The sequence below is a fragment of the Haematobia irritans genome, chromosome 4 (genome assembly GCF_050003625.1).
Source record: "Haematobia irritans isolate KBUSLIRL chromosome 4, ASM5000362v1, whole genome shotgun sequence".
NCBI classification, from domain to species: Eukaryota; Metazoa; Arthropoda; class Insecta; order Diptera; family Muscidae; genus Haematobia; species Haematobia irritans.
Window position 1 is genome coordinate 44,666,593 of NC_134400.1, and position 24,790 is coordinate 44,691,382.

The following is a 24,790-nucleotide window of genomic DNA, read 5'->3' on the forward strand; positions in this document are numbered from 1 at the left end:
ATCGTTTTTATTTACTCTTCTCGAATTTTATATACACCTGCAAATAAAATTTAATTCGCAAAATGTTAATCGATACATTGTTGCATATACAAAATTGAAATAGTGCAATACTTTTATTTTCTAAATAGTTTTTGACGTCGTTTCTATTTATGCAATCGAGAGAGGAACTACTTTTTTTACCCGTTTGCCTATTCCAGGCATGTACCACTATTAGATCAGAATGCTAAGGAAATCTATAGATCTCTATCATTGCATTCAGCCGCCATATGATATTGAAATTCAAAGAAGAAGCTATACCAATCCTCTGTACTTATGTATGTATGGAATATGGAATAAATAAAGGGTGATTCTTTTGAGGTTAGGATTTTCATGCATTAGTATTTGACAGATCACGTGGGATTTCAGACATGGTGTCAAAGAGAAAGATGCTCAGTATGCTTTGACATTTCATCATGAATAGACGAACGATCTGCCACAACGTCGAATTTTCAGTGAATGGGCCCTAGAAAAGTTGGCAGAAAATCCGCTTTTTTATCGACAAATTTTGTTCAGCGATGAGGCTCATTTCTGGTTGAATGGCTACGTAAATAAGCAAAATTGCCGCATTTGGAGTGAAGAGCAACCAGAAGCCGTTCAAGAACTGCCCATGCATCCCGAAAAATGCACTGTTTGGTGTGGTTTGTACGCTGGTGGAATCATTGGACCGTATTTTTTCAAAGATGCTGTTGGACGCAACGTTACGGTGAATGGCGATCGCTATCGTTCGATGCTAACAAACTTTTTGTTGCCAAAAATGGAAGAACTGAACTTGGTTGACATGTGGTTTCAACAAGATGGCGCTACATGCCACACAGCTCGCGATTCTATGGCCATTTTGAGGGAAAACTTCGGAGAACAATTCATCTCAAGAAATGGACCGGTAAGTTGGCCACCAAGATCATGCGATTTGACGCCTTTAGACTATTTTTTGTGGGGCTACGTCAACTCTAAAGTCTACAGAAATAAGCCAGCAACTATTCCAGCTTTGGAAGACAACATTTCCGAAGAAATTCGGGCTATTCCGGCCGAAATGCTCGAAAAAGTTGCCCAAAATTGGACTTTCCGAATGGACCACCTAAGACGCAGCCGCGGTCAACATTTAAATGAAATTATCTTCAAAAAGTAAATGTCATGGACCAATCTAACGTTTCAAATAAAGAACCGATGAGATTTTGCAAATTTTATGCGTTTTTTTTTAAAAAAAAGTTATCAAGCTCTTAACAAATCACCCTTTATATTCCAGAATCACATCACCAATTAATTTTATCGAATGATCTGTACGCTGATTATTCATTCAAAACATTAGGAACATTACGCAGGAGTAAACACTGTAATTTAATACCTTGAATGATTTTCAAAGGAATATGTCGCAAAAAGTCATTGGATAATTTTACAAGTTTTATGTCTCTTGGGCATATTATTAAAATCGAACTTAGTAGTAAAATCACCCTTCGACGATTACTGATTAAAATCACGTACATTTGTCACGCACATTAATCGAATATTATGCATAGTTGATTGATATGCCGATAATGATTGAATACTAGCTATGAAAATGTCCAGAAAAACCCTTGTAAACAGAGTATATTGTTATTGCACAAAATTTAACATAGTTCTAGTTGGCACTCACCAATATGTTTGAAGGCTATTTACCTTATGTAGTATTTGTTAAAAAAAAAAAATTTTTTAGAGCTATATTTGAATTGGTACTTTCGATTAATCCGAAAGCCAAACCCAGGGGAACAAAAATTATATAAATTCTAATATCGATGGAGTATAGAATTTAAACATGCGAAAAGTTTACCTAATCACTGTAATGTTTTTCAGGCTGAAATATTAGCAATAAATGAAGTGTCAAATTTTCTGAGAAGTAATGCTCCAACAAGTGTTGGTATAGGTATATACTAACCCCCATTTTCATGAAGCTTTGTTAGTGCTACGTTAACTAACAAACTTTTAAACCGTATTATGGACAAAGCTGTCATCTTGCCTATATATTCCATATTCCACACTGTTAGAAAAATATGTTTTTCATATGTTCCGATATAAACAAAATGTGTTTCGGGCACGATTTTAAACCACAATATATTTAAGTGCGAACATGTAATGTTCCTGAACTAACACTAAATGTTTGGGACATCTATGTTAATATGTTAGAATATATTATGTTTGGGGCATGAATGTTTCATAAAAATCATATGTGTGAATACAAACATATATAAATTTACAAATTTCGACTAAACATACATATGTTGTGATATTTTATTCAAAGCGACAGAGAGAGTATAGAGAGAAATAGAGATGGAAACCGGGAGAGTTGACGAAAGATATCAATATAACACAGCAAAAGAGTCACAAGAGAACAATTTCTGTGAAACCGCTTGTATGTTGTTTCGGAAAACTGTTTGATATATTTAAGTCTAAATATTATTTAATTTGAATAAAGAGAATATACATTCTGAACCAAGAGAATAGACATTTGAAAAACAAACAGCTTATGTTTTCGCCTTGAGAGCAGCATTTTATGTATGTGTGGACATGTGTTTTGTTTATCATTTTGGCATTATGGGCACAATTTTTTTCTTGGTTCGTTAAAAGAAATCAGGGGTCTTCATAAAAATAACGAAAGGGCACTATACTCTTTTTAGAGTTGGGACAGTAAAATGAAATAAGGAGGAAATAGTGAAAAATTACACAGTAAAATATAAAAAAACAAACTTTAGTTCCTCTTTATTAAAAAGTAGTCCACGAGGAGTTGACGGACACCATCAAATATAAAAGCGGGCATTAAGTTCGAGTTTTACAGCTAAAACAATTTAAAAAGTTTATTTTCTTTAATTATTATTAAAGAAAAATAAAAGGAATTTTAGAGCGATGGTGTTAAATGCTAGTAAAAAACTGTTCACTCCTAAATAAATTTATGTTTATATTATAAAATTATGTATGTATGTTTATACTCGACTCCACGTTCTTCTTTTGTTAGTTTTTGAATTCCTTCCAAATTTTAAAGTTTTGTACAAAAACAGTTTTTTATTACAAGATTGTTATTTTTGCAATAAAAAATAATATTTTATCCAAAAATCAGTCAATTTCGTTTATATCAAGCACTGTTACTGACTATAAATCTTTAATAACGCACATTTCGAAGTTTCATTTAAAAAAATTAATATAGTGTAAATATAAATGTGTAAATTAAAAAAAAAAAAAAAACAAAAAAAAATGTTCGGTCGGAGCAGGGATTGAACCCACGACCCTTTGCATGCAAGGCAGACATGCTAACCACTGCTCCACGTGGCAAACAAATGTATGTTTCTGTTAAATAATGTTATGTTTGCATAGGCTCGTGGGCGCTGCAAACTATGCTATATAAATGTAACTTAAAACGATAATTATCTACTGGTGACTATAACAGCTACGTAGCCCAGTGGATAGTGTGTTGGCTTACAAACTGTATGGTCCTCGGTTCGATTCTCCGTGCAGGCGAAAGGTAAAATTTAAAAAATTTATAAAAGTGAATAAAATCTTCAACATTATTTGTATTACAGAGAAAGGTGCCAATAACTAAAAATCGTGGAAGTGAAAAGTACGAGTATGTTAGGAAATTCTTCCAAGCATATAATATTTTTGGCTCAAAATGCTTCCAAACATATAATATGTTCACATAAAAAAAACATATTAATGTTTCGGCAGTATGCAATAATATATGTGCTTCCTGCAAAATATGTTTGGAACATATGTTAAAGAAGCGATTTTTTTTGAGGGTGCAGTTAGGAATTTAACTGCCGAAAATTTTTCAGTTAAAGTTAACCGGAGAGAAGATATTGACAATTTATTTTCTGTTAACTGGCAGTTAAAGCCTAACGGAGCTACATGAAAATGGCCGTAAGACAGTTAAACTACAATAAATTTATTTTTATAGAAAATTTTGTTAAAATTTTATTTCTATAGAAAATTTTGTCAAAATTTTATTTCTATAGAAAATTTGTCAAAATTTTATTTCTGTAGAAAATTTGTCAAAATTTTATTTCTGTAGAAAATTTATTAACATTTTATGTTAAAATTTTACTTCTATAGAAAATTTTGTCAAAATTTTATTACTGTAGAAAATTTTGTCAAAAGTTTATTTCTATAGAAAAATTTTGTCAAAAATTTATTTCTATAGAAAAATTTTGTCAAAAATTTATTTCTATAGAAAAATTTTCAAAATTTTATTTCTATAGAAAAAAATTGTCAATATTTTATTTCTATAGAAAAATTTTGTAAAAATTGTATTTCTATATAAAATTTTGTCAAAATTTTATTTCAGTGGAAAATTTGATCAAAATTTTATTTCTATAGAAAATTTTATCAACATTTTATTTCTATAGAAAATTTTTTGTCAAAATTTTATTTCTATAAACAATTTTGTCATAATTTTATTTCTATAAAAATTTTTTGTTTTGTCAAAATTTTATTTCTATAGAAAATTTTATCAACATTTTATTTCTATAGAAAATTTTGTCAAAATTTTATTTCTATAAACAATTTTGTCATAATTTTATTTCTATAAAAAATTTTGTCAACATTTTATTTGTATAGAAAATGTTGTCAAAATTTTATTTCTATAGAAAATTTAGCCAAAATTTATTTCGTTTTGTTTGTTATTGTTGGCTTCTCTTCAATCGTTATTGTTGTTTTTGATCTCAGCTTAAAGCCATGCATTGACTAAACTACAAGTGTAGCTTAACCAACAGCTACACTTTTTTTTTCTATAGAACATTTTGTCAAAATTTTATTTCAGTGGAAAATTTGATCAAAATTTTATTTCTATAGAAGATTTTATCAACATTTTATTTCTATAGGAAATTTTGTCAAAATTTTATTTCTATAAACAATTTTGTCATAATTTTATTTCTATAGAAAATTTAGCCAAAATTTATTTCTATAGAACATTTTGTCAAAATTTTATTTCTACTGGAAATTTGTGATGTGCCCAGCGTTGCCAATTTAGCTATTTTCCCGCTAGATTTGGCTTTTTTTGAAGTCGTTTAGCGGGGAAAAAATGCATTTAGCTTTTTTTCTGGCTTTTTTCATGACCCTTTTAGCTATTTTTGACTTTTTTTATTTTCCACATGTTTCTATTGAAATATAGATAAAACGGTGTTTTTATCTAAGCCACATATTTCAAAGCTCAAGTGAAACATTAATAATGATGATGATATTAAGAAATAATTAAGGAAATAAAGTTTTGAATGTGGTATTATTTTTTTAACATCAAAAAAATACAATAAATAAAAACATTTACGAAAATTGGACAACAATAGGTTTGTTTGGGTTATTTATTCTCTTGGATAAAATTAGAAGTATACACGTTCACGAATTTATCATTAATTCAGCGGTTTTAAACCAATTAAAACGAAATATATTGATATTTTCTAATGCACTATGTGAAATTGTGCGATATATCGCACATTGGATTTATTGATGATTAACCAGCTGATAATTGCAAGTTTTTACTGGGAAATGTAAACGACGGACTTCCAGTAATTTGTGAGAGTAATCAAAATGTATCGAGTACGCAAACAGAATTCGTATGGCATAGATATTGTTACAGTCTCACAGAAGTAGAATTAAAATGAATGCAATTAAAATAATATGCATTTTAAATTAAATAAAGCTTTTTTTTACAACAAAATTTAGCTTTTTTCTAGCTTTTTTAAACATTTTTTAGCTATTTTTTGGGCAAATCTAGCGGTTTTTGGTGAAACAATTCTGGCAACGCTGGATGTGCCTCTTAGTTGGGTAGAACTCTATCAACTGTGGTAACCGAGCATATGAACATATCGCGGAAAATTCAAATTTCCAAGTAATCCTCAATGATCTAGACAATTTTATTACAAGCTTATTCCGCAATTTATGAGAATTGAAAATTTTCCACTTTTAAATCTTTTTATAATCCTTCAACTAGATATAGGTTGCATTTGTCGTAAGATTAATCCAGACAAAAAACACAAACAAAACAGCAAATTATAGATTTAATTCAATTCATTTTCCTTGTCTGTTTATAAGTAACATCTCGTAGATTTATGAGGCGATTTAAAATAAGCACTTTAAATCTCATTTACTAGACTACATAAATTATCTATACACCTTTCTATTGGATAATAACTCATATTTTCTCTCATAAAACGCAATATACTAAGCTAATTTTATATGCAGAAAATAAAAAATTATTGTAAAACAAATCAATTATCGAAGTCTCCTTGTTGCTGTTGGTATTTGCCAAATTCAAACATAAAAAAATGCGGGAAGATTTGCATGATCATTTAACATGTTCCATTTGAATTGATGTGTATTATCATGTCGTGGAATTTTGTCACCTTCTTTTATATACTCTAAATGTGTGACGGGAGGTCTATTGACTTTGACATTATGTTTGTAACAGATCAAAGTATTGATAAATCAATACACCCAGAGAAGAAATTTCATGTCACTTTTTCACGAGAAACATAGCTGAAGAAACGTATATGTTACATTCAACCAGTTCTATATATAAATCACATTGTTAGGCACACACAAGCCGATGCTTTATTAAAAAAAAAACAAACCGCTTTAATTGCTCCCTTTTTACAAATGATGTAGCAAGTACATATTCCAAACATTTTCGTAAGATTTCAGAAGGATATTAGGCATTGTATACTTCTATATTAAAACCTGAAAATGTGTCTTATTTAAGACATAAATTCAGAAAAGAACAGAAATAAAGAAAATGGACTGTGATTTTGGAGTAAAAAGTTATTTTTTCATTTCAAAAATAAAAATTTTGTAATTTTGTATTTGGGTGTATTATGAGTCATAATCAATTGACATATAAAGAAATTCCTTTCATGCGATTTATGGTGAAGGGTATAGAAAATTCACCTTTACCTGACTTTAAAGTTCGTTGGTTTATTTGTAGTGAATATTTTAATGGCAACGTTGAAAAGTAACTTCTGGGTTATCTCTCTATGAAGAATTTATTAATATCTCTATGCTACCAAAAATACTCATGTAAATATTGAAATTTATAGTTAAGAGATAACGTGACTGGTTTTGTTTTTTTTTTTTTTATCACAAAGGCAACTTCCATATATATTATCCCCTCGTCTCCAGGCAGAATTTCGCAGCTACTCCAAGTTCTCATTAGTATTTGAGACATGTATGAGCATTGGTCAGTTTTCGATTTTATAGGGGCCAAAGAAATGAATATCCACTTGCCTGTTATTCAAGCAATGGGAACAAATATGTCAAGTTCAAAATATCATAAAAAAATCAATTACGATCGTTTGCATTTACAAATACCGGCAGTTAATCGACGCTACAGTGACAATGACCTTTAATTGATTGGATTTGTTTTTTTGGGTACGATGTTTTTAACTGGACGTTACGGCTAACATTCTGCCGGTACAAACATATGATTTGAATAATTTATTATTGAATAAAAACGAAAGCGTTACATTTTTGGCATATTTTTCAATAAATCTCCAATTTTATGATATGCAGTAGGAATCGGCATTAGAAGATTGACAGATAAATAAATAGCTGACTAGCCACTATGCAAGGCGGGTTCAATGATAAATTTTATGTGGTGCAATGATAATTATAAAAATAAATTTAAAACCATTAATATGTTATCTTGTATCTAGAAATTAAAAAAAAATGAAACAGTTTTTTTCGGCCATAAGTTTGGCCGGGTCCAATCTTCAATACCCATCACCATGAATAAAAGATAATAGTTTCTTTTCAAAACTCTTAGTCGTAGTTACTTGGAAATATATACGATTTCAGGGGGTTTAATGGCAGATACTCTCCAAACTAGTACGCGTCCCGTAGTAAAATTTAAAGTTCCTACATATGGAGACTACATCAAATTTGAGATTTATTTGAGAATTATTTTGAGTATTAGAGAATTTAAAACTTCTCGTAGAAAATCCGATGAAAGAATGCCTCTTTTCTATGATTTAAAATGTAAATTCCATAAATTTTTATCCTCAAGAGCCACCGTGGTGCAATGGTTAGCATGCCCGCCTTGCATACACAAGGTCGTGGGTTCGATTCCTGCTTCGACCGAACACCAAAAAGTTTTTCAGCGGTGGATTATCCCACCTCAGTAATGCTGGTGACATTTCTGAGGGTTTCAAAACTTCTCTAAGTGGTTTCACTGCAATGTGGAACGCGGTTCGGACTCGGCTATAAAAAGGAGGTCTCTTGTCATTGAGCTTAACATGGAATCGGGCAGCACTCAGTGATAAGAGAGAAGTTCACCAATGTGGTATCACAATGGACTGAATAGTCTAAGTGAGCCTGATACATCGGGCTGCCTCCTAACCTAACCTAACCTGTCCTCAAGAAGCCCAAGAAGTCAAATAGGGAGATCGGGCGATATGGAGGCTATGCCAAAACATGGACCGATACACTCCATATTCGGCTCGGCTACCTGTGGACATACTCTGCCTCTAGATCTCCAATTGCAAGTAAATTCGAAAAAAAAATTGCTGTGTCTAGAGCCCAAGAAGTCAAATCGTGAGTTCGGTCTATATGGTGGCTATTTCAAAACATGGACCGATACACACTTTATTTGTTATATCTATTTATGGACCGAAAGTAACACTGGGTTTTATCCGATTTGTCTTAAATTATAAATCGGATAAAAATTGCGGTGTCTAGAAGCCCAAGAAGTCAAATCGGGAGCTATCAGAAAACATGGACCGACTTAGCCCACCTCAAATGTGGGCTGTCTGTAAAAATAAAATTTTGACAAAATTTTCTATAGAAATAAAATTTTGAAAAAATTTTCTATAGAAATAAAACTTTGAGAAAATTTTCTATAGAAATAAAATTTTGAGAAAATTTTTCTATAGAAAATTTGACAAAAAAATTGACTAAATTTTCAATAGAAATAAAATTTTGACACCATTATCAATAGAAATAAAATTTTGACAAAATTTTCTATTGAAATAAAATTTTGACAAAATTTTCTATAGAAATAAAATTTTGGCAACATTTTCTATAGAAATAAAATTTTGACAAAATTTTCTATAGAAATAAAATTTTGACAAAATTTTCTATAGAAATAAAATTTTGACAAAATTTTCTATAGAAATAAAATTTTGACAAAATTTTCTATAGAAATAAAATTTTTACAAAATTTGCTATAGAATTAACATTTTGACAAAATTTTCTTTAGAAATAAAATTTTGACAACATTTTCTATAGGAATAAAATTTTGACAAAAGTTTCAATAGAAATAAAATTTCGACAAATTTTTCAATAAAAATAAAATTTTGACAAATTTTTCAATAGAAATAAAATTTTGACAAAATTTTCTATAGAAATAAAATGTTAACAAAACGTTCTATAAAAATAAAATTTTGATAAAATTTTCTATAGAAGTACAATTTTGACAACATTTTCTTTAGAAATAAAGTTTTGACAAAATTTTCTATTTAAATAAAATTTTGACAAAATTTTGTATAGAAATAAAATTTTTACAATAGAAGTAAAATTTTGATAAAATTTTCTATAAAAATAAAATTTTGACAAAATTTTCTATGGAAATAAAATTTTGACAAAATTTTCTATGGAAATAAAATTTTGACAAAATTTTGTATAAAAATAAAATTTTGACAACATTTTCTATAGAAATAAAACTTTGGCAAAATTTTCTATAGAAATAAAATTTTGAAATTTTCAATAGAAATAAAATTTTGACAAAATTTTCTATAAAATAAAATGTTGACAAACATAGAACGTCTATAGAAATAAAATTTTGACAAAATTTTCTATAGAAATAAAATTTTTATTGTTGTTTTTTTTTTTTTTTTGATCTCAGCTTAAAGCCATGCATTGACTAAACTACAAGTGTAGCTTAACCAACAGAGGAAAAGTATGCTTGTCAAATTTATTTGGGCAAAGCCCTATAGACTGCAAGGTGGTTGGATGTACAGCTGTTTCGGAATTACCACATTCCTCATCAGCATCCTCTACTTGCAGCAAAACTATCAACCAATTATCAGAATAAATTCGGGTAATTCACTCAACCCAACGTGAACTACACTTGAACCTCCCTGCAAGTAGAGGATGCTGATGAGGAATGTGGTAATTCCGAAACAGCTGTACATCCAACCATCTTGCAGTCTATAGGGCTTTGCCCAAATAAATTTGACAAGCATACTTTTCCTCTATTGGTTAAGCTACACTTGTAGTTTAGTCAATGCATGGCTTTAAGCTGAGATCAAAAAAAAAAAAAAAAAAAAAAAACAATAACGATTGAAGAGAAGCCAACAATAACAAACAAAACGAAATAAAATTTTGACAAAATTTTCTTTAGAAATAAAGTTTTGACAAAACTTTCTATTGAAAAAAAATGTTGACAAAATTTTCTATAGAAATAAAATTTTGACAAAATTTTCTATAAAAATAAAATTTTGACAATATTTTCTATAGAAATAAAATTTTGACAAAATTTTCAATAGAAATAAAATTTTGACAAAATTTTCTATATAAATAACATTTTGACAAAATTTTCTTTAGAAATAAAGTTTTGACAAAATTTTCTATAGAAATAAAATTTTGACAAAATTTTCTATAGAAATAAAATTTTGACAAAATTTTGTATAGAAATAAAATTTTGACACCATTATCAATAGAAATAAAATTTTGATAAAATTTTCTGTAGAGATAAAATTTTGATAAATTTTTCTATAGAGATAAAACTTTGACAAAATTTTCTAAAGAAATAAAATTTTGACAAAATGTTCTTTAGAAATAAAATTTTGACAGAATTTTCTTTAGAAATAAAATTTATAGAAATAACATTTTGAGAAAATTTTTTATAAATTATAATGAAGCATAAAGATTTGCTACATTCATATTTCCCACAAAATAATTTCTAGCTCCAGTTTTTCCTTCAAACTACGAACTTTTCTTTAACAAACGAAATGTACCGTTAAGACCTACCCGCAACTTTGAACTGCCTCACAAAGAATACTTCCGAACCAAGTTTGAAAACAACGATCCGCTTCGCCGACTTTGTAATAGAGGTGTGCACGTGAGTAATAGTTTACTCACGCTCACGCACACTCAACATTTTTGAAAAAAAATGTTGACAAAATTTTCTATAGAAATAAAATTTTGACAAAATTTTCTATAAAAATAAAATTTTGACAAAATTTTCTATAAAAATAAAATTTTGACAAAATTTTCAATAGAAATAAAATTCTGACAAAATTTTCTATAGAAATAACATTTTGACAAAATTTTCTTTAGAAATAAAGTTTTGACAAAATTTTCTATAGAAATAAAATTTTGACAAAATTTTCAGTAGAAATAAAATTTTGACAAAATTTTGTATAGAAATAAAATTTTGACACCATTATCAATAGAAATAAAATTCTGATAAAATTTTCTGTAGAGATAAAATTTTGATAAATTTTTCTATAGAGATAAAACTTTGACAAAATTTTCTAAAGAAATAAAATTTTGACAAAATGTTCTTTATAAATAAAATTTTGACAGAATTTTCTTTAGAAATAAAATTTATAGAAATAACATTTTGAGAAAATTTTTTATAAATTATAATGAAGCATAAAGATTTGCTACATTCATATTTCCCACAAAATAATTTCTAGCTCCAGTTTTTCCTTCAAACTACGAACTTTTCTTTAACAAACGAAATGTACCGTTAAGACCTACCCGCAACTTTGAACTGCCTCACAAAGAATACTTCCGAACCAAGTTTGAAAACAACGATCCGCTTCGCCGACTTTGTAATAGAGGTGTGCACGTGAGTAATAGTTTACTCACGCTCACGCACACTCACGACAGAAAAATCATACTCACGCACACGCACGCACGATATTTTTTGGTAGGACTCACGCACACTCACGCACGAAAACGTCGTGACTCACAAAAAATACCGTGACTCACGAAAAATACCGTGACTCACGAAAAATACCGTGAATCACAAAAAATATCGTGACTCACGAATAATTTTATAATTAATTTACCTTACCGAAGTGTCTGAAAACATGAGCATTATTAAAATCGAGAGTGTTATTAAACTCTTAACATCTCAGGTGTCACTAGAATTGTAATTGAATTTAACTCTTAAGCGTTTTATGTTGGTGAGCAGGGATATTGTCGTGAGTGTAATTCGTTACTCACGCACACTCACGAAGATATTATTTTCGTGACTCACGCTCACGCACGACATTTTGGTTTGTTAATCACGCTCACGCACACTCACGCTGTTGTCATGAGCGTGACTCACGACTCACGCACGAATCACGAAAATTTTCGTGAGTCACGACAATTTCGTGTCACGTGCACACCTCTACTTTGTAATGAATTCAATAAATTCTACAAATATCTCGATTTGTCAGAAGAGAAATATAATATAAATAAAAAGATAACATTATTATTAAATACTTAATATATTACTAAACCATATGTAACAGGTTGGCTGATAAGTCCCCGGTCTAACAAAGAAAAACAAAATATGCCTCAGTTTCGGCGATCACCTCTTCATTGCAGCCAAATTTTTTCCCTGCGAGTATCCTTTTGAGGTCTGAGAACAAAAAAAAGTCGCTGGGGGCCAGATCTAGAGAATACGGTGGGTGGGGAAGCAATTCGACTCCCAATTCATGAATTTTTGCCATCGTTCTCAATGACTTGTGGCACGGTGCGTTGTCTTGGTGGAACAACACTTTTTTCTTCTTCATATGGGGCCGTTTTGCCGCGATTTCGACTTACAAACGCTCCAAAAACACCATATAATATTCACTGTTGATGGTTTTTCCCTTCTCAAGATAATCGATAAAAATTATTCCATGCGCATCCCAAAAAACAGAGGCGATTGGACTCAGGAGTGTAGTGATGGAGCCATGTTTCATCCATTGTCACATATCGACGGAAATACTCGGGTGTATTACGAGTTAACAGCTGCAAACACCGCTCAGAATCATCAACACGTTGTTGTTTTTGGTAAAATGTGAGCTCGCGCGGCACCCATTTTGCACAGAGCTTCGGCATATCCAAATATTGATGAATGATATGACCAACACGTTCCTTTGATATCTTTAAGGTCTCTGCTATCTCGATCAACTTCATTTTACGGTCATTCAAAATCATTTTGTGGATTTTTTTGATGTTTTCGTCGGTAACCACCTCTTTCGGGCGTCCACTGCGTTCACCGTCCTCTGTGCTAATTTCACCACGCTTGAATTTTGCATACCAATCAATTATTGTTGATTTCCCTGGGGCAGAGTCCGGAAACTCATTATCAAGCCAGGTTTTTGCTTCCACCGTATTTTTCCCCTTCAGAAAACAATATTTTATCAAAACACGAAATTCCTTTTTTTCAATTTTTTTCACAATAACAAAAGTTGCTTCACAAAAGACGCTCTATCTCATAAACTAATTGACTTACAGATGTCAAATTTTGACACGAATCATTTGAAGGTTGGTACTATATAAAAATAATATGCATTTAGTACTAGCGACGCGATCTATGTGTCAGACCGAGGACTTATCAGCCAACCTGTTATATATTGTAATATATTGGTGTTAGTCTGTATGGTTTACTCCATAGATGAAAATAAAAAAAATAATTATTTCTAATAAAGTTTCTTGAATTTGTCAAAAAATGCTGGTGAGTTCACTTTTTTCTTAAGTGTACCCTTTCTTTCATGGTGGATTAATTTTGTTTTTGGTGATCATAGGTGTTAAATGCATTTGAAAAATTTACTTCTATTTTTTTTCTGTATATGATTGTAACAAAATACACCTTAATTAGTCAACATGATTGTGTGCCGACACCAAATTAGTTCACACTCCAATCACAATGATAATTACAAATTATTGCCTTTATGTTTTAAAACTGACCTAATCTACGTTTTTTTATTTTCAATATATGTACTTACTGATCTCTCTAATTACTTCCATACATACAATCGCATTGACTTTCTTTTATTCCCTTTGTCTCTTTTCAGCTGTTGTGCATACACAGATTTTCTCACAACAATTTATTGAAATTTGCCTAATAGTAGTACATCAGAAGCTTTTGGCAAAACAGACGACGACAGTTGCCGCAGCTGGGTTTTTTTCAAAAAATATGCCAATAAAAAATTTTCTTAGTCGGTTTCAACCGATACCACTTTATATCGTATTATTCCTATCGATATGTTATTTCAGTGTTCAATTAATTTTGAGTCATCTCACCCATGCCCTTACCCTACTTATGGCCTCATATCACATGCTGTGCAATATCCTAGCGTTGGCGGGTAGTATAATCACAATAAAGGTAAGATAAATATGAAACTAATGACCAGTTTCTCATCCTCCGATTAATACTTAACCGGAGGATGGACTACCGGTTAGTAATAATTTTGTATGCACAAAAAAAAATAATTTTTGGCTTCATTCACGAAATTAATTGATCCAATAAATTTTTAATTGAAATGTCTTCAATTACAGAATTGATAGTATCACTCACCAAAGTTAATTTAAAAATTAATTGATTTTTATTTAAATTAAGAAATTTGTAGAATCAATTAAATTTTTAATTGAATATTTTTGAAAATTCAATTAAAATTTTTCTGTGTGGGAACGGCTGTTTTATCGACACGATAAATAATAACAAGACATTGTGAAACTGGCCCTAAGAATTTACTCTGTATGTTGTAATTAATAAAGTGCATTATGGGTCGGCTACTAATACTACTTAATAAGATACGTTTAGAAAGTTTACGTAATAATACATATTATTATGTACACTCAAAAAAAATTTACTTGAATCCAACCATTTTGACCTTCCCTTAAGCATTTTGGTATTGATTCCGCGCGAAAGATGTGGTTTCTTTCAAATAAGGAATTTTTTTAGGGACCTTTGTAGCTTTAAATCTAGGATCAATAAAATTAAAATTAGGATACATATTACATTTACAGAATTTTCAAAAAGGGGATGGGCGTCCCCTTTCTGTCAACTTTATTTTAGTTCATGAAGATTAGTTGATGTTAGTTAAAGTTTGCTCAATGTGAGCAAATGTCCCTTATTTGAATAATTTTTTGCTAGCTTTAATGACGTGAACTAAAAATAAGAAAAAAGTTAAAAGTAAACTACAAATAAGAAAAAAGTTAAAAGTTAGTTATGAAAAAGTTGTGTACAAAAATATTGTGTAAAATTTTACTAAAAAATAAAATAGTTCATATTTTCCTAAAATGGGAGAAGTTTGCTTAAATTCAGTCCATAAGTCTCTCAAGTGAGTAAATTTTACTAAACTGCCCTGACCTGACTGGAACTTCGTACAGCGCTGAAGATATTTTAAAATTATTTAAATCCAATTTTTTCATTCAGCATACGAAATTTTCTTACATAACAGAAAAAAATACTATTTTTAATGAATTTTCTTCAATTTGCCATAATGTTTTAACTTATTTGTAACAAATTGCAATTAAAAAACTATTTTAATTAAAATTTTCTAAATCAAACATTTTCTTTCATGGTGGGTTCACTTTCTTTTGGATATATGTATTAATTAATCCAAATTGTAACCGATACTACAAAGTAACAAACGTTTTTTAATTAAAAAAAAAAAAAAAAAAAAAATTCAAACTAAAGATACAAAATCCTCAAAATAAGTCTTAGCGTATATTTGAAGCGTTTTTATCTTAAATCGAAAGATTCAATATTTCAGCTTTTTCAGTCAAAAATGTTTTTCTTTACTTTAAAGAAAATATGGCTCAGCTTAAAGACATACGACTTTTACAGGGGGACGCGAATTTCCAAGATTTGTGTCCTAACTTTATTAAAAAATGTTTGAAGCCAAGTTTATAAATTTTCTTTTAATTAAGATTTTTTGTTTTAAAGAAATTTCCCCTTAATATTGTGTAAATTGTGCATCCCTAAATTTAGGTTGCGTAATATTTAATACCACGTACATATTTTTTCATAGTAATACTTAGAATAAAATATTTACATTCTTTGTATGGCAAATTTCCGAATGATAAGTTTTTGTGCCAAATTGATCCAATTGTTTGGATACCATCTCGGAATTGGGTACACTGAATGAATTCTCTTCATAAAAAAGACCAAAAATGTCATTAAAAGAACGAAATTTGTAATTGTTTTACAACCAAAGAAATTTTTCTTTAAAGGATCAAAATGTTACGTTCTTTTAACGAATTTGTTCTTCTTCTTCTTCAAATCAGATTAGAAAAAAATAAAACATTAAATAAAAATGAATCTACAAATTGTTTAATTGAAACAAAATTAATTTTTAATTGAATATTTATATACCAGTCATAATAGGATGGGGGTATACCAACTCAAATGGGTCATATCGGACGACTTTTAGATATAGATTTGGGGACACGGTTGCTACTCGAGCCAAAAATAATATACACCCAGAAAAAAGTGACCCCTTCTTTAAGTTAAAATGAACTCATTGTGAAGAAAGTTGAACTTCGTATAGCGCTAAAGACACTTTTATTATTTGTTTGAATGATGTGATTTTCATAGAAATTAGGTAGAATGCATTCCATAAAATTTTATTTCTATAGAAAATTTTGTCAACATTTTATTTCTATAGAAAATTTTGTCAAAATATTATTTTTATAGAAAATTTTGTCAAATTTTTATTTTTATAGAAAATTTTGTCAAAATTTTATTTCTATAGAAAATTTTGTCAAAATATTATTTCTATAGAAAATTTTGTCAACATTTTATTTCTATAGTTTTTTTTTTTCAAAATTTTATTTCTATAGAAATTTTTGTCAAAATTTTATTTCTATACTCGTAGAACATTTATCATAATTTTATTTCTATAGAAAATTCGGTCAAAATGTTAATTCTATAGAAAGGTTTGTCAAAATTTTATTTCTATTCCAATCTACCAAACAGTAAAAAATCTACCAGTTTTAGAATTATACCAGAATTATACCACCTGTGGCAACCATGCTTGGGGGTCCTCTTGGAAGAGTAAAATCCATCCGATCCCATTGAAATTTGGTACGCGATGTTAGCATATGCCCTCTAACTACCGTGCAAAAATGGTCATAAAAATCAGTCCATAATTATATTTATATAGCCCCCACATAAGCCGTCCCTCAAAGATTTGACTTCCGAAGGCTGCTGGATTAATTATTCCGATTCGGTTGAAATTTGTTCCTCTAATTATCATGCGGAAATGATTCATATCAGTTTATGGACTAACTTTAAAAATAAAACTAGTTGGTACGCAATCCATAGCGGAGGATACATAAGATACAGCTTGGCCGAACTTTCGGCCGTATATAATTGTTTTATTTTAATTGCTTCGATTACGAAATGATAGTATCAATCGCAGAATTAATTAGAAACAAAAAATATACAGGATAAAAAATTTAAATGATTTTTTTCGGAACTTTCATCAATCAATTTTGGTTTGCAAACTCAATTATTTTTTTACTTATTTAAATATATAGTGTTTAAATAATTTTCTTGTAATTTTATAAAAGTTTATACTTTCTTATACTATTCTATTATTATAATATTGAACTGACTGGTATGAAAATGTTTTGTAATATGTGTATGTATTATCGTTACTTCAGTCAAAACCGGACTCCACTCAAAACTTGTAATAAACTACGGGTTATGTTTTTTTTGTAAAATTTCTTTTTTACTTGACACAATTTTCCATAATTTTTGATTTTTTCCCATAGTAAACATACAATTGTTTGACAACATTTAACATGAAATTCAATACTCTCTGGTCATTGACCCATATTTGTGAAATTCATAAACAAAACCAACCGGTAGCATTTTATCGACATTAAATCTTTTTCAAAAAAGCACTTCTATTCAAGGTCAACTTTGATAGAAAAAAAACGCATACCCAAAACGTACAATGGTGACAAAATCAATGGGTGTGATTTAAAATCCCATATCTCGATTGTCATTTGTATATGGTATTTTGATAGTGGCTGCATTTGCATATTAATCGCAAAACTTGTGAATAAATAACCATTAATTATTAATTATGGATCCAAAATTGTTTTCTATGACGCTTATGACAGTTTCGTGTAAAGTTTTTTTTTTTATACCCTCCACCATAGGATGGGGGGTATACTAACATTGTCATTCCGTTTGTAACACATCGAAATATTGCTCTAAGACCCCATAAAGTATATATATTCTGGGTCGTGGTGAAATTCTGAGTCGATCTAAGCATGTCCGTCCGTCCGTCTGTTGTAATCACGCTATCTTCCGAACGAAACAAGCTATCGACTTGAAACTTGGCACAAGTAGTTGTTATTGATGTAGGTCAGATGGTATTGCAAATGGGCCATATCGGTCCACTTTTACGTATAGCCCCCATATAAACCGATCCCCAGATTTGGCTTCCGGAGCCTCTAAGAGAAGCAAATTTCATCCGATCCTGCTGAAATTTGGTACATGATATTAGTATATGGTCTCTAACAACCATGCAAAAATTGGTCCATATCGGTCCATATTTATATATAGCCCCCATATAAACCGATCCCCAGATTTGGCTTCCGTAGCCTCTAAGAGAAGCAAATTTCATCCGATCCGGTTGAAAATTGGTACGTGGTGTAAGTATATGGTCTCTAACAACCATGCCAAATTTGGTCCATATCGGTCCATAATAATATATAGCCCCCATATAAGCCGATACCCAGATTTGACCACCGAAGCCTCTTGGAGGAGCAAAATTCATCCGATCCGGTTGAAATTTGGAACGTGGTGTTAGTATATGGCCGCTAATAACCATGCCAAAATTGGTCCATGTCGGTCCATAGTTATATAGCTGATCACACGAAAATTGGTCCATATCGATTCATAATTTTGTCAAAATTTTATTCCTAAAGAAAATTTTGTCAAATTTTATTTCTATAGAAAAATTTGCCAAAATTTTATTTCTATAGAAAATGTTGTCAAAATTTTAATTCTGTAGAGAATGTTGTCAACATTTTAATTCTATTGAAAATTTTGTCAAAATTTTATTTCTATAGAAAATTTTGTCAAAATTTTATTTCTATAGAAAATTTTGTCAAAATTTTATTTCTATAGAAAGTTTTGTCAAAATTTTATTTCTATAGAAAATTTTGTCAAAATTTTATTTCTATAGAAAATTTTGTCAAAATTTTATTTCTATAGAAAATTTTGTCAAAATTTTATTTCTATAGAAAATTTTGTCAAAATCTTATTTCTATAGAAAATTTTGTCAAAATTTTATTTCTATAGAAAATGTTGTCAAAGTTTTATTTCTATAGAAAATTTTGTCAAAATCTTATTTCTATAGAAAATTTTGTCAAAATTTTATTTCTATAGAAAATTTTGCCAAAATTTTATTTCTATAGAAAATGTTGTCAAAATTTTAATTCTGTAGAGAATGTTGTCCACATTTTAATTCTATTGAAAATTTTGTCAAAATGTTATTTCTATAGAAAATTTTGTCAAAATTTTATTTTTATAGAAAATTTTGTCAAAATTTTATTTCTATAGAAAATTTTGCCAACATTTTATTTCTATAGAAAATGTTGTCAAAATTTTAATTCTGTAGAGAATGTTGTCAACATTTTAATTCTATTGAAAATTTTGTCAAAATTTTATTTCTATAGAAAATTTAGTCAAAATTTTATTTCTATAGAAAATTTTGTCAAAATTTTATTTCTATAGAAAATTTTGTCAAAATTTTATTTCTATAGAAAATGTTGTCAAAATTTTAATTCTGTAGAGAATGTTGTCAACATTTTATTTCTATAGAAAATTTTGTCAAAATTTTATTTCTATAGAAAATTTTGTCAAAATTTTATTTCTATAGAAAATTTTGTCAAAATTTTATTTCTATAGAAAATGTTGTCAAAATTTTAATTCTGTAGAGAATGTTGTCCACATTTTAATTCTATTGAAAATTTTGTCAAAATGTTATTTCTATAGAAAATTTTGTCAAAATTTTATTTTTATAGAAAATTTTGTCAAAATTTTATTTCTATAGAAAATTTTGCCAACATTTTATTTCTATAGAAAATGTTGTCAAAATTTTAATTCTGTAGAGAATGTTGTCAACATTTTAATTCTATTGAAAATTTTGTCAAAATTTTATTTCTATAGAGAATTTAGTCAAAATTTTATTTCTATAGAAAATTTAGTCAAAATTTTATTTCTATAGAAAATTTTGTCAAAATTTTATTTCTATAGAAAATTTAGTCAAAATTTTATTTCTATAGAAAATGTTGTCAAAATTTTAATTCTGTAGAGAATGTTGTCAACATTTTATTTCTATAGAAAATTTTGTCAAAATTTTATTTCTATAGAAAATTTTGTCAAAATTTTATTTCTATAGAAAAGTATATATATTCTGGGTCGTGGTGAAATTCTGAGTCGATCTAAGCATGTCCGTCCGTCCGTCTGTTGTAATCACGCTATCTTCCGAACGAAACAAGCTATCGACTTGGAACTTGGCACAAGTAGTTGTTATTGATGTAGGTCAGATGGTATTGCAAATGGGCCATATCGGTGCACTTTTACGTATAGCCCCCATATAAACCGATCCCCACATTTGGCTTCCGGAGCCTCTAAGAGAAGCAAATTTCATCCGATCCTGCTGAAATTTGGTACATGATATTAGTATATGGTCTCTAACAACCATGCAAAAATTGGTCCATATCGGTCCATATTTATATATATATAAACCGATCCCCAGATTTGGCTTCCGTAGCCTCTAAGAGAAGCAAATTTCATCCGATCCGGCTGAAAATTGGTACGTGGTGTAAGTATATGGTCTCTAACAACCATGCCAAATTTGGTCCATATCGGTCCATAATAATATATAGCCCCCATATAAGCCGATACCCAGATTTGACCACCGAAGCCTCTTGGAGGAGCAAAATTCATCCGATCCGGTTGAAATTTGGAACGTGGTGTTAGTATATGGCCGCTAATAACCATGCCAAAATTGGTCCATGTCGGTCCATAGTTATATAGCTGATCACACGAAAATTGGTCCATATCGATTCATAATTTTGTCAAAATTTTATTCCTAAAGAAAATTTTGTCAAATTTTATTTCTATAGAAAAATTTGCCAAAATTTTATTTCTATAGAAAATGTTGTCAAAATTTTAATTCTGTAGAGAATGTTGTCAACATTTTAATTCTATTGAAAATTTTGTCAAAATTTTATTTCTATAGAAAATTTTGTCAAAATTTTATTTCTATAGAAAATTTTGTCAAAATTTTATTTCTATAGAAAGTTTTGTCAAAATTTTATTTCTATAGAAAATTTTGTCAAAATTTTATTTCTATAGAAAATTTTGTCAAAATTTTATTTCTATAGAAAATTTTGTCAAAATTTTATTTCTATAGAAAATTTTGTCAAAATTTTATTTCTATAGAAAATTTTGTCAAAATCTTATTTCTATAGAAAATGTTGTCAAAATTTTAATTCTGTAGAGAATGTTGTCAACATTTTATTTCTATAGAAAATTTTGTCAAAATTTTATTTCTATAGAAAATTTTGTCAAAATTTTATTTCTATAGAAAATTTTGTCAAAATTTTATTTCTATAGAAAATGTTGTCAAAATTTTAATTCTATTGAAAATTTTGTCAAAATGTTATTTCTATAGAAAATTTTGTCAAAATTTTATTTTTATAGAAAATTTTGTCAAAATTTTATTTCTATAGAAAATTTTGCCAACATTTTATTTCTATAGAAAATGTTGTCAAAATTTTAATTCTGTAGAGAATGTTGTCAACATTTTAATTCTATTGAAAATTTTGTCAAAATTTTATTTCTATAGAAAATTTAGTCAAAATTTTATTTCTATAGAAAATTTAGTCAAAATTTTATTTCTATAGAAAATTTTGTCAAAATTTTATTTCTATAGAAAATTTTGTCAAAATTTTATTTCTATAGAAAATGTTGTCAAAATTTTAATTCTGTAGAGAATGTTGTCAACATTTTATTTCTATAGAAAATTTTGTCAAAATTTTATTTCTATAGAAAATTTTGTCAAAATTTTATTTCTATAGAAAATTTAGTCAAAATTTTATTTCTATAGAAAATTTTGTCAAAATTTTATTTCTATAGAAAATGTTGTCAAAATTTTAATTCTGTAGAGAATGTTGTCAACATTTTAATTCTATTGAAAATTTTGTCAAAATTTTATTTCTATAGAAAATTTTGTCAAAATTTTATTTCTATAGAAAATTTAGTCAAAATTTTATTTCTATAGAAAATTTTGTCAAAATTTTATTTCTATAGAAGATTTTGTCAAAATTTTATTTCTATAGAAACATTTTGTCAAAATTTTATTTCTCTAGAAAATTTTGTCAAAATTTTATTTCTATAGAATATTTTGTCAAAATTTTATTTCTATAGAAAATTTTGTCAAAATTTTATTTCTATAGAAAATGTTGTCAAAATTTTAATTCTGTAGAGAATGTTGTCAACATTTTATTTCTATAGAAAATTTTGTCAAAATTTTATTTCTATAGAAAATGTTGTCAAAATTTTAATTCTGTAGAGAATGTTGTCAACATTTTAATTCTATTGAAAATTTTGTCAAAATTTTATTTCTATAGAAAATTTTGTCAAAATTTTATTTCTATAGAAAATTTTGTCAAAATTTTATTTCTATAGAAAGTTTTGTCAAAATTTTATTTCTATAGAAAATTTTGTCAAAATTTTATTTCTATAGAAAATTTTGTCAAAATTTTATTTCTATAGAAAATTTTGTCAAAATTTTATTTCTATAGAAAATTTTGTCAAAATTTTATTTCTATAGAAAATTTTGTCAAAATCTTATTTCTATAGAAAATGTTGTCAAAATTTTAATTCTGTAGAGAATGTTGTCAACATTTTATTTCTATAGAAAATTTTGTCAAAATTTTATTTCTATAGAAAATTTTGTCAAAATTTTATTTCTATAGAAAATTTTGTCAAAATTTTATTTCTATAGAAAATGTTGTCAAAATTTTAATTCTGTAGAGAATGTTGTCCACATTTTAATTCTATTGAAAATTTTGTCAAAATGTTATTTCTATAGAAAATTTTGTCAAAATTTTATTTTTATAGAAAATTTTGTCAAAATTTTATTTCTATAGAACATTTTGCCAACATTTTATTTCTATAGAAAATGTTGTCAAAATTTTAATTCTGTAGAGAATGTTGTCAACATTTTAATTCTATTGAAAATTTTGTCAAAATTTTATTTCTATAGAAAATTTAGTCAAAATTTTATTTCTATAGAAAATTTTGTCAAAATTTTATTTCTATAGAAAATGTTGTCAAAATTTTAATTCTGTAGAGAATGTTGTCAACATTTTATTTCTATAGAAAATTTTGTCAAAATTTTATTTCTATAGAAAATTTAGTCAAAATTTTATTTCTATAGAAAATTTTGTCAAAATTTTATTTCTATAGAAAATTTTGTCAAAATTTTATTTCTATAGAAAATGTTGTCAAAATTTTAATTCTGTAGAGAATGTTGTCAACATTTTATTTCTATAGAAAATTTTGTCAAAATTTTATTTCTATAGAAAATTTTGTCAAAATTTTATTTCTATAGAAAATTTTGTCAAAATTTTATTTCTATAGAAAATGTTGTCAAAATTTTAATTCTGTAGAGAATGTTGTCCACATTTTAATTCTATTGAAAATTTTGTCAAAATGTTATTTCTATAGAAAATTTTGTCAAAATTTTATTTTTATAGAAAATTTTGTCAAAATTTTATTTCTATAGAAAATTTTGCCAACATTTTATTTCTATAGAAAATGTTGTCAAAATTTTAATTCTGTAGAGAATGTTGTCAACATTTTAATTCTATTGAAAATTTTGTCAAAATTTTATTTCTATAGAGAATTTAGTCAAAATTTTATTTCTATAGAAAATTTAGTCAAAATTTTATTTCTATAGAAAATTTTGTCAAAATTTTATTTCTATAGAAAATTTAGTCAAAATTTTATTTCTATAGAAAATGTTGTCAAAATTTTAATTCTGTAGAGAATGTTGTCAACATTTTATTTCTATAGAAAATTTTGTCAAAATTTTATTTCTATAGAAAATTTTGTCAAAATTTTATTTCTATAGAAAAGTATATATATTCTGGGTCGTGGTGAAATTCTGAGTCGATCTAAGCATGTCCGTCCGTCCGTCTGTTGTAATCACGCTATCTTCCGAACGAAACAAGCTATCGACTTGGAACTTGGCACAAGTAGTTGTTATTGATGTAGGTCAGATGGTATTGCAAATGGGCCATATCGGTGCACTTTTACGTATAGCCCCCATATAAACCGATCCCCACATTTGGCTTCCGGAGCCTCTAAGAGAAGCAAATTTCATCCGATCCTGCTGAAATTTGGTACATGATATTAGTATATGGTCTCTAACAACCATGCAAAAATTGGTCCATATCGGTCCATATTTATATATATATAAACCGATCCCCAGATTTGGCTTCCGTAGCCTCTAAGAGAAGCAAATTTCATCCGATCCGGCTGAAAATTGGTACGTGGTGTAAGTATATGGTCTCTAACAACCATGCCAAATTTGGTCCATATCGGTCCATAATAATATATAGCCCCCATATAAGCCGATACCCAGATTTGACCACCGAAGCCTCTTGGAGGAGCAAAATTCATCCGATCCGGTTGAAATTTGGAACGTGGTGTTAGTATATGGCCGCTAATAACCATGCCAAAATTGGTCCATGTCGGTCCATAGTTATATAG

The 24,790-nt window shown here is 28.2% G+C and overlaps 1 protein-coding gene across 1 annotated transcript in view; it reads left to right on the forward strand.

The window, feature by feature from the left end:
* ZnT77C (Zinc transporter 77C) overlaps nt 1-24,790 on the forward strand; it is a 76,820-nt gene that overhangs the window by 30,003 nt on the left and 22,027 nt on the right. Inside the window, exon 2 of the mRNA XM_075307799.1 lies at nt 14,049-14,359. Within this exon, the coding sequence (XP_075163914.1) occupies nt 14,171-14,359 (189 nt within the window). The 5' untranslated portion in view covers nt 14,049-14,170. The remainder of the gene's footprint in view (nt 1-14,048; nt 14,360-24,790) is intronic.